The 14,788-nt window shown below is 35.5% G+C and overlaps 1 protein-coding gene across 2 annotated transcripts in view; it reads right to left on the bottom strand.

The window, feature by feature from the left end:
* Positions 1-14,788, bottom strand: part of LOC111399763 (ubiquitin carboxyl-terminal hydrolase 12-like) — an 18,796-nt gene that overhangs the window by 3,636 nt on the left and 372 nt on the right. The window contains exons 2-21 of one of the 2 annotated variants that reach the window (XM_023027235.1): positions 14,371-14,461; positions 14,043-14,190; positions 13,701-13,858; positions 12,410-12,675; positions 12,080-12,298; positions 11,866-11,974; positions 11,676-11,791; positions 10,825-10,923; positions 9,993-10,102; positions 8,681-8,755; positions 8,294-8,372; positions 8,068-8,214; positions 7,898-7,978; positions 7,687-7,806; positions 3,684-3,806; positions 2,109-2,186; positions 1,071-1,159; positions 859-967; positions 652-720; positions 447-557 (exon numbers count right to left, since the gene is read on the bottom strand). In XM_023027235.1, coding sequence (XP_022883003.1) covers positions 447-557; positions 652-720; positions 859-967; positions 1,071-1,159; positions 2,109-2,186; positions 3,684-3,806; positions 7,687-7,806; positions 7,898-7,978; positions 8,068-8,214; positions 8,294-8,372; positions 8,681-8,755; positions 9,993-10,102; positions 10,825-10,923; positions 11,676-11,791; positions 11,866-11,974; positions 12,080-12,298; positions 12,410-12,675; positions 13,701-13,858; positions 14,043-14,190; positions 14,371-14,461 — 2,397 coding nt within the window. The remainder of the gene's footprint in view (positions 1-446; positions 558-651; positions 721-858; positions 968-1,070; positions 1,160-2,108; positions 2,187-3,683; positions 3,807-7,686; positions 7,807-7,897; positions 7,979-8,067; positions 8,215-8,293; positions 8,373-8,680; positions 8,756-9,992; positions 10,103-10,824; positions 10,924-11,675; positions 11,792-11,865; positions 11,975-12,079; positions 12,299-12,409; positions 12,676-13,700; positions 13,859-14,042; positions 14,191-14,370; positions 14,462-14,788) is intronic. The other variant, XM_023027236.1, reaches the window with a different exon arrangement.

Genomic DNA, 14,788 nt, shown 5'->3' with positions numbered 1-14,788 from the left:
TGGTGGAGGAGTGGGGGGGGGGGGGGGGGGGGGGGGGGGGGGGGGGGGTGGAAGAGAAAAGAACCGACTCCCCATGGGGTGTTCTCTGATATGTCTGCAGCAAGGCTGAATAATGGAACTAATCGAATGAATTTTTTATGGACTTTATATTGTCAGTAACATGTCCATGTTCCCACAAAAGAGCATCCATAGATATAGAAGCAACTTTCAATATGCCTCTAACATGCACACTATTTACATTTCAAAAAAAATTGTAAACTGAAAGTAAGTAAACTATGAGTATTTTGTTGCAGAATAATCATTGTCTTTCCATATTTTAGAGAACTGAAAACTTCTAGATGCATATGATATATGAGGATAAAGGCTAATGCTCCACATCTATTATTTTAGTTATCAAAAGGAAAATAAAAGAACTTTGAAGAATATTATAGAAGCACGAGGTTGACCTGGCGATTTTTCACATATTCCAAAAATGAAGGAACGTCAGGATATCGGAATTTTTCTTCACCTTCAGGGAGAAGCTTTTTTTGGAAACAAATGATGTCCCCGTCTTCAATCTAGGAGAAGTGAGAGAGGAAAAAGAAGATTAATAAGCAAAGAAAGAAAGATCAACACTTTCAAGTGCAAAAACTAAAGCACAACACTAAATACCTGGCTAAACCTAAATGAAGCTCTTCTGTCAAGGCGTTCACACATGACAGTAGGCTCAAACTTTATTTCCTGCAGAAATGAAAAATAAGAGCATTGTCAAATGTGATGAAATTCAATTAAAAAGAATGCATATTATTTATGTTTATGGTCTACATACTATAATATACAGTTGCATAGCCTGTGTATATATGTAATGATCAGACAAACCTCAAACAGTTCAATCTCTTCATCAGGAGGAAATCCAGCCAATTCATTTAGTTTTATCAGGATCTCCATTGGCTTGCTAGAGCTTTTCACAAAAAACCTACCAACATACCTGAAAATAAATAAAAAAATTAAATCACACGGTCAAAATTCAAAAGACAATTAAAGGTGAAGATAGTATCCACATACGCAACTTTTGAAAAATTAAAAATTACCTGAGCTCTTCTTTCTCAGGATCATAAAGCTTAAAAAACAGAAGTATATCTTCCTTATTTTTGTCAGGTGGAGGAACAGGCTGCAGATCCTACACATTCAACATTTTTATGAAAAATACAGTCCTGGGTGTGTTTCAATATTGATGTTCAAGCACCGACAATCAAACACTAAGAAACACGGACACGGACACGTCAACACATTTATTTCACAAAAGTAGGGCACGGCATGTGAAGAACTCGTTAATTAAAATAGCATAAAACCATATTTTACTCTTTTAGTTTTTATAATAGTATAAGCATATTGAACACCGCCTCCCAAGTATGGGTTTTTAAAATTCTGTACTTTTTAGCCTTTTAGGTTTTGAACATTTCTGTCCATTCAACTCTTAAATGCTTTAGGTTTTTGTCTCTTCAATTGCCCTGCACACCTACTAAGGCTTGTCTTCTTTCCACTTTAGGGTTTTGTCTCTCCATCCTTCTCTGGGCCACTTCCTCTTCCACAGATGAGGCCGTCTTCTTTTTCCTCTACCACTAATCTTCTCCTCCTCTTGCAGAGGCCTAACACAGACCCTACTCTCTTCCACAGACAACCATTGGACTTTGACAAGAATACCATCTTCTTTTGATAGTGCTTTCAAATATCAAACTCATTTTCAAATATCAAACTCATTTTCTTATACTTGGTTTGACTATGGGGACATGGGCTTGTGTATCAGTGCTGTGTCAACGAGACAGTGTGGCTCTTAAAAGGGAGGGGGGGGGGATTTAATGATTTTTTTAAAAATTTTTAATAAATGAAACCCCTGTGGCAAATATGTAGCTGCCCACAGATTTTGAAAGTGAAACCAAATCTGATTCCTCGTCTACGGCAGAAGCTCTAATGTAAGTTATTAATTAAAAAAAAAAAAAAGGGGGGGGGGGGGGGGGGGGATGCCATCTGGCATTCCCTATACGTGTCAGAGATGTTGGACACCAGCTGCAGCTTCGGCTCCGTATCGGTGCTTCCTAGAATCAAACATTATCAACAACAAAAGATACCTGGCCATGATTGACTTCCAAAAACAACTTCAGCTCGGCATTATGAGTTTTATTGGAAACTTCCCTCAGTGCACCAACCTATATAATATATTTATCATGTGGTGAATAAATATTTCAAAAATTAATAATAGAAAAGTCGAATGAAACCATAAACAATCAACTTAGGAAACAATTGTCAAAATCTTGAAAGTAGGAACTGAAGATCCCCAGAGAACATATGAGGAGAAAATTGGCAAGCACACAAGACAGAAAATTTGGTCAAACATCATTGTAGTTCCAGGCTTGTCCATTTACTTGATTTCATTTCAAGGAATGGATAATATTGTGTCCCCTACTTTCCGGTATAAGGCTCATCTTATTGACCTTTGTGGATTAGTAAGAACAGCAGATTTTTATGTCATTTATTACGAAGCGCAACGACACCCAACCCCAAAACCTCTTCCCTAAAAAGAGGAAACACTCTGTGTTGTAAAAACCGTCTGGTCCAAATGGAAAAACGGTCCAGTCTTTATCCAAAAACTGGAAATTTTAAAACCACTATAAAATAACAACAAACCAGCCTTTCACCAAAATTTTGTTTTTAATTTATTTATTATACATTTTAACAGGCAGTTTGGCACCAGTCCAACCATTTGCAGGTCAATCCCCGGGCCTGTTTTTAAAACAGAAAAATTACCGTAACACCTTACCTATAAAAAAAGATAAATTTTATATTCAAAGTCAACAACAAGCACATAAACTCATGGTAGAAATCCTATAAGAATATAACAATTAGAAAGTCCATACTCCAGGAGAAACAAGTTCAAAATAGCAATTGCATTTTTTTCCTGTCTAGAAAAAGTAAATATCAACTGATCCCAAGAAAACCTTGTTCCAATTAACTGATTAATTAGTCTCTCATTTACTTAATTTATGGTAACTTAATCATTTAAGCACATTTCACCATTGTGGTAATCAGCTAATCTTCCACAACCCTAAAAGAAAAAACGCAAATTTTTTGAATGGTACCCAAAAACGTCAATTCTAACTAGCTACCTTCCATCCTGAGTTCTCCGCTATCATTTTGGACTTTCCATACAATGGTACACAACAGTTCTTCAAACAAAAGTTTATCCTCGCAACTGAGTATAATCAAAACCTTTTCTCAACTTCTTGTCAATATCTCAGCCTAAATCTCGTTTGTAAAATAAAATTAAGACCCTGTTTGATCCCCAGTATCCAATAATTAATTTTTTCCCACTCTCATTTTCAACCACACATCTTACCAAAAAAATAATTTGCACGTAAATCCAAAACTTTTCCTTACTTTTTAACCACACATTCTCCAAAAACTCACTATTACAAAATTCATTTTAACATAAAAATGGGACTCAAACACAGGCTATATATTATGTTACAGTAATTTCTAAATAGGTGCTCTCCATATTTGCCTTGCTTCGTGTATCAATACCTGCATAAGGTTTAAGTTTCCATAAAGGAATAAACCCTTTAAAACTCAACAAGTCTAGAAATTATGATAAATAGAACACATATCAATATGTGCAAAAGGGAAAAGATAACAGTTTATAAATTTACAGTTTGTGCTTCCTCATGCAGTGTCAATGGACGGTTTGGACGATACGTGTGATTCTGCCTCTTTGCCCAGATCCAAAAGCGCTGAAATTGAACTGGTATACCGAATTCTCTAGCAACCTCCTCCTGCCATAATACATTATTTAGTTATAATTAAATCATTCCCACATACAAAATTCAAAATCATTACGATGAAGTAAAGGGAAGAACAACACAACAAAAATAATTAAATGGAAATCATGCTGTCCAAGGGGTTATAGAGCTTATATGAACAGAACATTTTGCTTCCTATGAAGACATCAAAGCAGCATGCATACCATGTAGACCTGTGAATAGGTTGTATCCACATCTGGACCTGACCGAGTGAAACAAGATTTAATGTTACAGGCCCATATACCCATGCCCCACCTATAATATAACAGATCTATTTTGGTCTTCAGACCTCACAAAACTGTTCAGGACTCAGTTACATATACATGCATGCATTCATCTGAACAAATACAGACAATATGTTTATATCAAATTTCACAAATTGATGTTTAGCCCCCAAATATCAAACCCCAACAATTAACACACACAAAGGCAGACAACCCACTAGTCAATGCACAAATAAGTCTGATAACCACCTCTATCACCATCACCTTTCACCCAATGCCCAAAGCCAGAATAACTATTGACAACCTCAAAGTTCTTCACTCCCCCTCCCTCCCTCTCATTCTTCACTTTTCTTTCCATTAATGCCTTCAAGACCTAGCTACCAGAACGTTGTCACTTAAACTCCTGACTTTGAAAAAGCACAAAACCTTAAATCTCAATGGAAATTAGAATTTTCTTAAAATGTAATAGTATAAAACATATCATTACTGAGTTGCTATGGTTGGGGTGATTAGAACAATTGGAAATTGGTGGTGGAGATGGAGGTGGTAGTAGATAGCTGAAGCAATGCCTGCAAAGGCAGCAATGTGTTAAAGAGTGTATTTCACTCATATTCTAGATACCATCTAAACTTGATATTTAGCTAATTCCTATGAGTTTTTGAGCGTTCTAATGTGTTTTGAAGATGTAGTCTAGGATGATGAGATTGAAGGAAATAAGCAAAACTTGGCGAAATTGGAGAAAGTGGGTAAATTGTAAGAGATCCAAAGTTTAGGGACTAAATTACAAATACTTTAAAGTTGTTTCGGACCTCACGATGAAGATTCAAGAGTACTTGGAGTCAATTGGATAAAGAAAGACGTCAAAGAGATAAAACATAATCAAAATATGATTACACATCAATTTTCAACCGAAAAAAGTCATGCACCAGTTTTCGGCCTCATATTGAGATCCATTTTTGATATAGCAAACGATCGAATTTGAAGATGATATCTAAAGCAACGTTGTAGCCCTTCAAGTTAGCTTTCCAACGCATCTTGAATCGCCTCAATCGGACATCGAGAGAAAAAATGATGATAAAAATACTGAAATTCAGCAGCAAGCGCAGCGTCGAGGAGCCAATGATGGGCGCTGAGGTGCTTTCAAGTCTTTAAACTATTTTTCGGGCCCAATTCATCTCCAACTCTTTTCAAAGCTCCAAAACACTAAAAATACAAGATCAAAAATCTAATTTTCGAATACAATTCAGCCCTATAATTCAGAGAATTGAAGGGAGAAAAAAATAGAATTCAAATGAGGCAAGATACACAATTCAAAGGACGCACATCAAAAGATTGAAGAAATCAAGCAAGGAGACGTGGAGAACATCGAGGAGAATTCAATTAAAGCTCCAAAAGAGTTTGGGTCTATTCAATAGTGATTATGAGAATTGATTTTTTGATCGTTAGAGAGAAAAGAGGGTCCCACCTGTGAGTGAAAAAGTAAAAAATGATGGCTGAAATAGTAAAATAACGGTCTCAAAATTGCTTTTCGGGGTGAAAAATTGCTACCAAACAGGGCTTTATCTTTTCCTTCTTCCCTATGTTTTTTTTGACATAACTTGTGTAGCTTTTATGAATTCCCTTATGAACTAAACAATTTATCTAAAGTTTGATGTAGCCAAACTTGAGATTATGATTTGATTTTGTCATAATTATTTCTATTTGATTTTCCACATATATTTGATTGTGTCATGAAATTAATGCTTTCAATTAATTGACCACTAATTAAATGAATAGATGTTAGTCAATTTCAGCACTCAAGAGAGAGAAATTTCAGCACGGTCATAGGATTGACATAACGTAGATTTTATAGGTTTCAAAAGAAAGTATAGAATCTATGAAGCTTACTCCATAAAAGAATCATGAACTCGATAAATTCTTGATTTTAATTCGAACTAGAGATAATGAGATTGAAATCTAGGATCAATTTCTAGCTAGCACTCGAGGGAGTGGAGAGATACATTATGATTCTTGCTTTTAAATATGGAAAAATTAACTAAAATAACTGGACATAATTGAATTATAATTGACAATTACGTGAAATCATTCCCAAGGGATTTACTATATTCATTCATTCGTATAAATTGCATTCTTTGAATTCGTCAACAAAATATCTTTTAGATTAGATAATACTATTGAATTGTAAACATTCATTCATCTAGATAAAGCGGAAGCTATATAATTATAGTACTTAGTAGAAATTGAATTACAATCCTTGTGGGTTCGACACTCCAACTCCATTACTATATTACAAAACTTGATACCGTACACTTGTAGTATAAATCACGTTATAGAAAACACGTGACAATGTGAGGGGGCGGTGAGTTTGATTCTACATCCTATGGAAAAGGTAGTGATGGGTCGGAGCCTGGGAAGAACAAACATCATTTTCTTAATCTATACAAATGTCAAATGTGAATTCAAAGGCATCGGTCTCAACAATCCAGGTCTCAGGTGTCGGTCAGGTATTTAGATCTATTGGGTGTCTGGCCAGTATGTAAGGTATAAATCTAAGTGGATCAAGTTCCATTGTGGCAAAACAAGCCAAGTTCAGGCCTTCTCTAGACCATACACACACAAACACAAATACATAAATATATATACACACCACCATTTAAGGCTAAACTAATATTGGTCTACTTCATCCTCTTTTAACTTGTTCCATTGATATGATGTCCCCTCTAAATCATTCTTCCCTTAGTTCATCCTCAATTGGTGTCCCCTCCATTTGTTGCATTGTATCAATAACAAAACAAGAAGATAAGCCTCATTCCTAATAAATTTGTGGTTGGCTACTTGTATCATTTTTCACACTCCATTCGTTCCTAAGCTATATCTACTGACATACTGAAATCAACCATTTGACATCTTCATTTTCGCTATATTCATTTTATGACCATTTGTCTTTAGCCTTTTCATACTTACATCTTGGTTGGTTTTATGATCATTCTAAAAACTTACTGTTTAAACTTAAACAGATTTTTTATATGATCATGTCGAATTCATTTTGTCCAACCTGCTCCGATCCTATGCATTACATCCTCTTCAAGTCCCTTTTTCTATATTAGTAAATTTTATAAATCGAAACAATATAATATAGACATTTAAGTAAATTAGATGTAGGATCAAGAAAGTTAGGTTAAAATAGGGTCCAACTAGCTGTATATTTAATATGCTTGAAGGAGCTCTTGCTTTCAAAATGTTTCAAGTTCTCCGCTCTTGTGCTCCTCCTAGCACCTTATGTAACTTGGCATTTGTTAGTTAACAAGTTTCAAACTAAGTTGAGGGATTTAATTGAAGTTTAGGATGAGATTGGTGAAGTTGTGCCATAATCAAATTACAAACCCTATTAGAGCAGCAGCCTCAGGCTGCTTTGCTAATTTTACAGTTTACACATTTCATTTCTAATTGTTTTTATCTATTCGTGCTATTGTATTTCCAACACTTGTGTTCTCAAATGCTACAAAATCTTCATACTTGCTCTAGATTTCCATTTCATAAATGCAAAAAAGTTTCTATCATCTGTATATAGAAAATCTAATCTCACATTTCATTTCACTAGAAAAACAAGATGAACAAGTAACTAATACCTTGAAAAGATTAAAAGGCGTCTGTTTCTGAATTCTAAAGCTGTGGACTTTATCATGATCGACAAGATCAAAATATATATCCTTTCCAATTTGTTCCTTCAAATTCTCATCTCGGGCAACCTGCAAATGTTGGTAAATTGCATCAGCATTCATTCTGGGGAAAGCAGAGATCAATCTTTATGTAAGAAAGTTGCATTCTAGCAACAATAACCTTGATGATGGTAAAAAGGTGGGCCTGCGCTTTATATCTCCTCTTGTCTTCCTTCTCTTCTTGTTCTTTTTTCAGTCTCATCTGGAATACATAGAGCATGTGATGTTTTATGTCTAAACTCACAACAAAGCAGGATAGAATGATTTCCAGATCCACGTCCACAAAATTACCCTAAGATGTTCAGCGATGTCCTTCTCATCAACATCACATATTATCTTATCCTTATCACCCACACGTATATACACCAGCATGTAGGCATTTGAGTATTTTGTAAATTTAAATGGAGTATTGTTGTAGCCAGGATTTGTCTGCGGCAACTGTTGAAGGAAAATGAAGATGAGTAAAATGTTCGAAATGGGAATACGACGAGATCCAAGGAAAAGGGAGAAATACTACCTCTTCTTCACCACCATACTGCTCCTCTAAAGCTCTCTTCATATCTTCTTTAGTGACCCTCTCATCATCAAATTTGTACCTAAAGATGGGAAACACAAAACCGTGAGGCAAATCTCATGTGCCATATAGAATGATGAAACATCAAATAACACTCAAAACTCCCTTGATGTAACAGAAAAAGCATAAACATGTATAGAAGTAAAGCAAGGATGATTAAACTAATGAATGATATTTAAAATGCATGCCCACATCCACCAACAGGATAAATCAATTATTTGGAAACTTCATTTGAAAAAATATCCTTCTCCTTTCTCCAAGAGAGAGTGCAGAAACACACATGGAAGAGTGTGAGAGGCGGGGAGGTATAACCTAAAGCATTTCACATACCACTGGTCAGAGAGCGTTGGCCTGATGAAAGCATAATAATGTCCACCGTGCACACCACCACTATGAACCAAAACACTGTTACAAAATTCAAGCCAAACGATCACATAAGTCGAGAGATAATCTTCAATGCCAAAACAACAGAAAAAATATCTTCTGAATTGATCAGAAAGGATTCCAGTGACAAGTTTCATATTAACAACCAAGTTGAAATTTATTAGTTTAAAATTTTAATGTGATTAAGCAACATCACAGGTATCTCTTTTATTAGAATGTAGTACTCAAAAAAGAGCTCCTTGAACATGAAACAGTTATCTATTATTCATCAAGGGTGCTAAAAAATTAGCAATACTGCTTATATTAGCAGAATTGATGTTTCCATGCCATTTAATCTTCACCATATCATATGTGAGCTTTAAATTAGTTGAATGCATACACGAAGGAGAAAACTAATTCTAGAAGCAGTGGTATATGCCCAAGAAATTACCAATTCAATATAAGAAGCTCCAGTACAATTGAAAAGTAGATTTTTGAACAAGCAACTATTTACAAAGAGCATCTTCATATTAAGCTAAATAACACAGTGATAGCAGAAATTGGTGATGAAGAATAGAATACTAGAAACCTGACCATTTGTAAACAATAAATAATATATTGGTAGCAACAGCAGCATATGAGGAAATACAGATATCCGGCACTGATTGCTAAGAGGCAGGGATGCATTACAATATAATAGCAGCAGGTGAAGGAGAGTATATGTCAAAACAATTTAAGATCATAAGCAGCAAGACAAAAAGTCAACATTATTTGCCTGTTCGAGCCCCATTTTTGTGCACAAAATGCACTTTGAAATAGTATTTTAATGGAGAATGTGTGACTAAAAAATAAGGAAAAGTTTCGGGTTTCCCTGTGATATTATTTTATTGAAGAATGTGTGGTTTAAAATAAGAGAGAGAGAAAAATGGGGACCAAACAAGGGCCATATATACGACTTGAAGATTCGACGAAGACGAAAACTAGATGAAATTTACAGATCTACCAATTCAAGTCAGCGATTGTGCATGGAAACGCACAATAAAGTTCATTGAGGAGTAACAAGGTCCTGAACAAAGTATGGAGGAGATTATTCTGATAAGAGATTTTATTATACAAAATCTCTTAATCATCTATCTGTTTTTCTTCTAACCCTTTTTCCGCAGTGTCATAGTTTCTTTCCTAAGTTGCATTTGAGATGTCCATAAAAATAAAAACACCCAGAATAGAAGATGCAGAAATAGAAAGGGAGGTGAAGATGGAGAGATGGAGCGCAATGAACCTATGGAGCATGTAAAGATTGCGGACACTCCTATCTGCTTCAGGAGACAAATATTTGCCATTGTCTCTATCAAGGTCAAGTTCCAAAGGAAATTCATAGCGGTCATTTATCTGTCATGAAAGCAATTTTTCAGTGATTTGTCAGAATTAGATATCAATACAAATACATAAATACAAAACAAAATCAATATTGGGATTATTTTATTTAAACTATATCAGACTTAACCTCAACAAAATATAAATGTTTCTTCGAGATTATTTCTGGGAAATATGCCATTTCAGGAGAATGTAGATTACACATGAAAAAGGGATGCTTAATCAACTCTTTACACAGAAATCACACAACGAATGAATTTAAGAATTTTCAGTAAGCATTCACCAACATCATCAACAATGAATGAGCTAGCACAAGAAATTCATAGATGTCCAGTTATGCTCCTGCTCAAAGCATGAGGCTCTTCCTGAGTTTTTTGAAGCGTTGAAGCACAGAGTATCACTATAGAGAAAAAGGGACAAATGTGTGGTTTTTCATCTGAAACCATTCCTTTTAATTCAGATAGTTATACTCTGGGTTATTTTGGGTTCACTAAATTTAGAAGAGTTTTGAAAAATGCTGGCTCTGGAACCCTATAACATTAAACTTTAAATTTACATGGTTGGCACTTGGCACAAATATTTGATCGTGCTGTAAAACTAGAAGCTAGTAGCTATTATATACTAAAGCAGGGAAAGCTCGTAGCACATCATAAAAAATAACAATAACATAAGAAATCGATCAAAACATCCAACAATCAAGCAATAAATGGAAGGTTATCAATATTTTAGAAGCTAACCTTAACCATTGTGTCTCTCATAAAATCATACTCAAAGCGCTTTAGCTGCAGCTGAAGAACTGGAGGGAAGTCGATGAACAAGACGCCCTTCCTGGCATCCTAAGGTTATAAAAATCACAAATTAGACTAATATTTAATGAGAGAGAACTTTGTTCGAGTGAACAGATATGTGCATCAAAATGAAGACCAACAAACACGGCATAGGAAGTCCAAAGCGTGAAAGAAACTTCACTGATGTTTTTCAAATTAACAACCACCAATTTTTTCCACTAGCCAGAAAACTTGAAATCCGGGCACGTTGTATCCACCTCAGCCAGTATGCCAGACACAAAGAACAGACATTATGGAAAATCATCTTTCAAACAGCACATGACAATACTACTACTACTGCTGCAGGGTAGGTAGAAGAATGGAACTACCCACTCCTTAACTTCTCAGCTTAATCAAGCACTGTTGATAGAAAAAGATGCCATTTTCCTGGCCATAGATCCGGTAATTGATAGAAGGACTATCTGCATGACTTAAAAAATGATGCCATTTTCAGACACCATAGATCATTCCGTTGATCAAAGGACTGTCTGCATTACTTGCTTTTATCATGCTCATCATTTTTCTTCCCCCCCCCCCCCCCCCCCCCACATCCACCAAACACCCCCACAGGAAAAAGAAAAAATACTGTACAAGAGAAGAAATAAATAAGAGGGAAAAAGGAAACAATGTATAAATAAGATTCATGAAGTTAATTCGCCCAAACCACCTAATCTTTTTGCTCCAATATACTAGCATTCTGAACAAACATATGACAAACAGAGACCCACTCGAATTGCTTTATCTATCACTAGAGCACCAACCTGCAAACCGTGTTCTTCAGCGTGATACTTGTTATCACCTTCAAGGCGCTCAACTTCCACATATTTATCAAAGGAAGCATAAACATCCTTACAGCCTTTGACGTCAAGTTGTAGATCTGCCATGAGAACATGTATGGAAATTAAGTTAATCTGCTGACACAAAATGAGAAACGCCTGGGAAACAACTGACCATAAAATGATTCTTTTCTTGTAGATTTAAAGTCCACATTGATACATTCAATGTAATTCATATTGTGCCCTTCAAACAACTTCTGTATTGTTCCTTCAACAACAGTTCCCTGCCAGCAAGACAAATATAAGTACCTCATGTATTACATTTTCACATCAATAATAGAAAATCAAAAGTATCTGAGGAAGAGATGCGAGCTGTCAGATCAACCTACCTTCATCTTGTCTTCAAGCTTTTCAGACAAAACTCTATTAAGTTCTTGCACATCATGCTGCATAAAGGAATCATATGTGTCCCATCCAAAAGATTTAGTCAATTCTTTTGTAGCCACACTGGTGTCATTATACTGGAGCTTATAAAATAAACTCTGCAAAGCCAAAGGAATGCTCCCTGAGGGCATATCATTCTCTGTTGTTGGCATATGATAAACAGCCTGACATCAAATAATCCAAAATGAGACTTCTTTGACCTTTCCTAAAAAATGAGCTCATAAGTGAAACAGTGCAAGTCATGAACTCGCTAAAGGATGAGAACCTATTGCAACCTTTCTGAAGTAAGGAATATGGTACAAAGTTTGAAGGAGAGAGTTCATGTAACAAGTTGCTCCCTGGTTCTTGAGACCAACATAACCTGTCTCCTTCTTTGAGTCATACGTCCAGTAATCAATGACCTTACGCACAGCAACATCAGCTTCAATAACACATGTGTCATTGACAAGATACCCCTTACTGGGGTCATAAAGCTCGCTGAGAGGCATGAAAGAAGTGAAACCCCAATCACTCTCCCTTTGATTGAACTGGTGCTGTGTGTCTGCAGGACCAACAAGATAGAGTTTATAGTTCACAATACTACTTCCATGCTCCCTTAGTGACGACATGAGTAAATTTCAGGTTCCATGTCTCAAGGAATCAATTAAGCTCCTATTTGATAACCATTATTTGAAAACTTTTTTTCTACACGCTCATTTTCAACCACACATTCACACAATAAAAAATTCTGCACATAAAATAAAATTTTTTCCTACTTTTTAACCATACATTATCCTAAAAATCACTATTCAAAATATAGTTTTTCCAATTTAATGGTTGTCAAACAGGGGCTAAATCATTCAAGAGGAGAGTTTAATCCACTTTCAAACTTGATGAAGCCAATGAGCCCAAGGGAATATGAATTATCAATCCAATACCATAGAGTTCACTTTGATAACTCTGCTCAAAACTTGATAACTTGTAGGTAGGAACTCAATTTATTGCGTAGAAAGAAGGAATCGAATTTTCAAACATAGGTGTTTAACTTTCAAGAGAAATATCACCCAAACTGCATGATTATACCTTCACTAGACGGATATTCACTAGGTACAGAAAACGTAACCCACTATCCCCAGAAAATAACTTTGCAGTGCAAAATAAACAACACGTGGCAACACAAAAATTTCTGAATGTCAAGCACAGCAATCTCTTTCCCTGATACAACAGGATTTATAGTTTGATCTTTTCACATTTCTTCCAAATTAGTTAATGTAATATGGTTGCCGTCCTCCTCTCTCTCTCTCTCTCTCTCTAGAGAATTGGGGTAAAGGAACACTTAGTCAGGGTGTCAAGCATATACCAAAATAAAATTGATAAAAATAAAAAAATCATAATGAAAATCTAATCATGAATAGCAATTAAGGCCTTGAAAATGGATATATAGAAATCAAGACTTAGCTACATAAATGATAAGTAAAAGAATTCAAGGAATATGCGTAATTGCAAATAAGGAAATGAATATGATTCCAATATCGAGCTTTTAGCCCGATGAGAAAAAATTGAAATTGGTATAGTGTCAGGAGATACCCTTCTTTATTGTGTACTTGCTATGTATTTGATTGACTACGGCCAAACTAAATTGTGCATATCTACCCCACCCATACGGCAAGGTAGCTGCATCTCCCACATCTAAATACATTGATAGGTAGTCCACATTGTTTCCTTTGGGAAAAATAAGAACCCTCCTGCACAAACCAATGAAAGCCAATACATGATCAGGTCATTCTCAAAACACTTTCCATAACACATGACAGCATAAATAACAGTTTACTTTTTAATGTTTGCCCACAAATATTTTTAATTTCCTTTCTAACATGCAGTAATGTAGGTGAAAAGAAATGTGGCACCAATTTTACATCTTTAAATTACCATTTATAACCGCCGACAATAAAGACCTCGGAATACAGCTTCTTCGCGTTCAAACGAGAAAAGTTCTCGATCATCCATGTGAACCGTGACGCCTGTGGCTCATCACTCGCCTGGTTTTCCACTGTCCCAGGATTATCTGCTGGTCCAACTAGTAAAAACGGATTCGTTGGAAAATCAGTCACACCATTACAAGGCATAAACCAATAGAATGATAAAAACAATGAACAAAAATATTTAGAAACCATTCAATTCAAACATACTTCACCAACATGCATGCATATGCATTTATACAGATGCACAAAATTCAAGTAGATGTGGAGAGTGAAACCTTCCATAGGCTGAGGCCCTTCTACTAAAGGCTGAGGGCCCTCTACTAAATCTGAATGCGGCACCAGCATCTCTTCTTCCTCCTGCTGCTGCTAAAATTCCAGGACAAGAAAAAATCAAGCTTGATCCAGTTAACCCTATCCCTTGTCCCAAGTAATATACCCCGAATTTATTAACTAGAGTAATTGATCATAATTGGGCAAAACTCAATTTCAGTTCAGGAAATTAAATTTCCCATTCTATTTCCCAAAAACCCTAGTGGATCACAATCGTTGAGTCCCGCGCAAGCATAAACACACGCAAGCGTAATCAATTATTAAAAAAACAGCACAATTTTACAAAAATAAAAATAAAACTAATAGATGTATATATGGATACATATACATATATATATATATATATATATATATATATATATA

The sequence above is a fragment of the Olea europaea genome, chromosome 9 (assembly GCF_002742605.1).
Source record: "Olea europaea var. sylvestris chromosome 9, O_europaea_v1, whole genome shotgun sequence".
Lineage (NCBI taxonomy): Eukaryota > Viridiplantae > Streptophyta > Magnoliopsida > Lamiales > Oleaceae > Olea > Olea europaea.
This window is presented reverse-complemented; position numbering and strand designations above follow the sequence as displayed.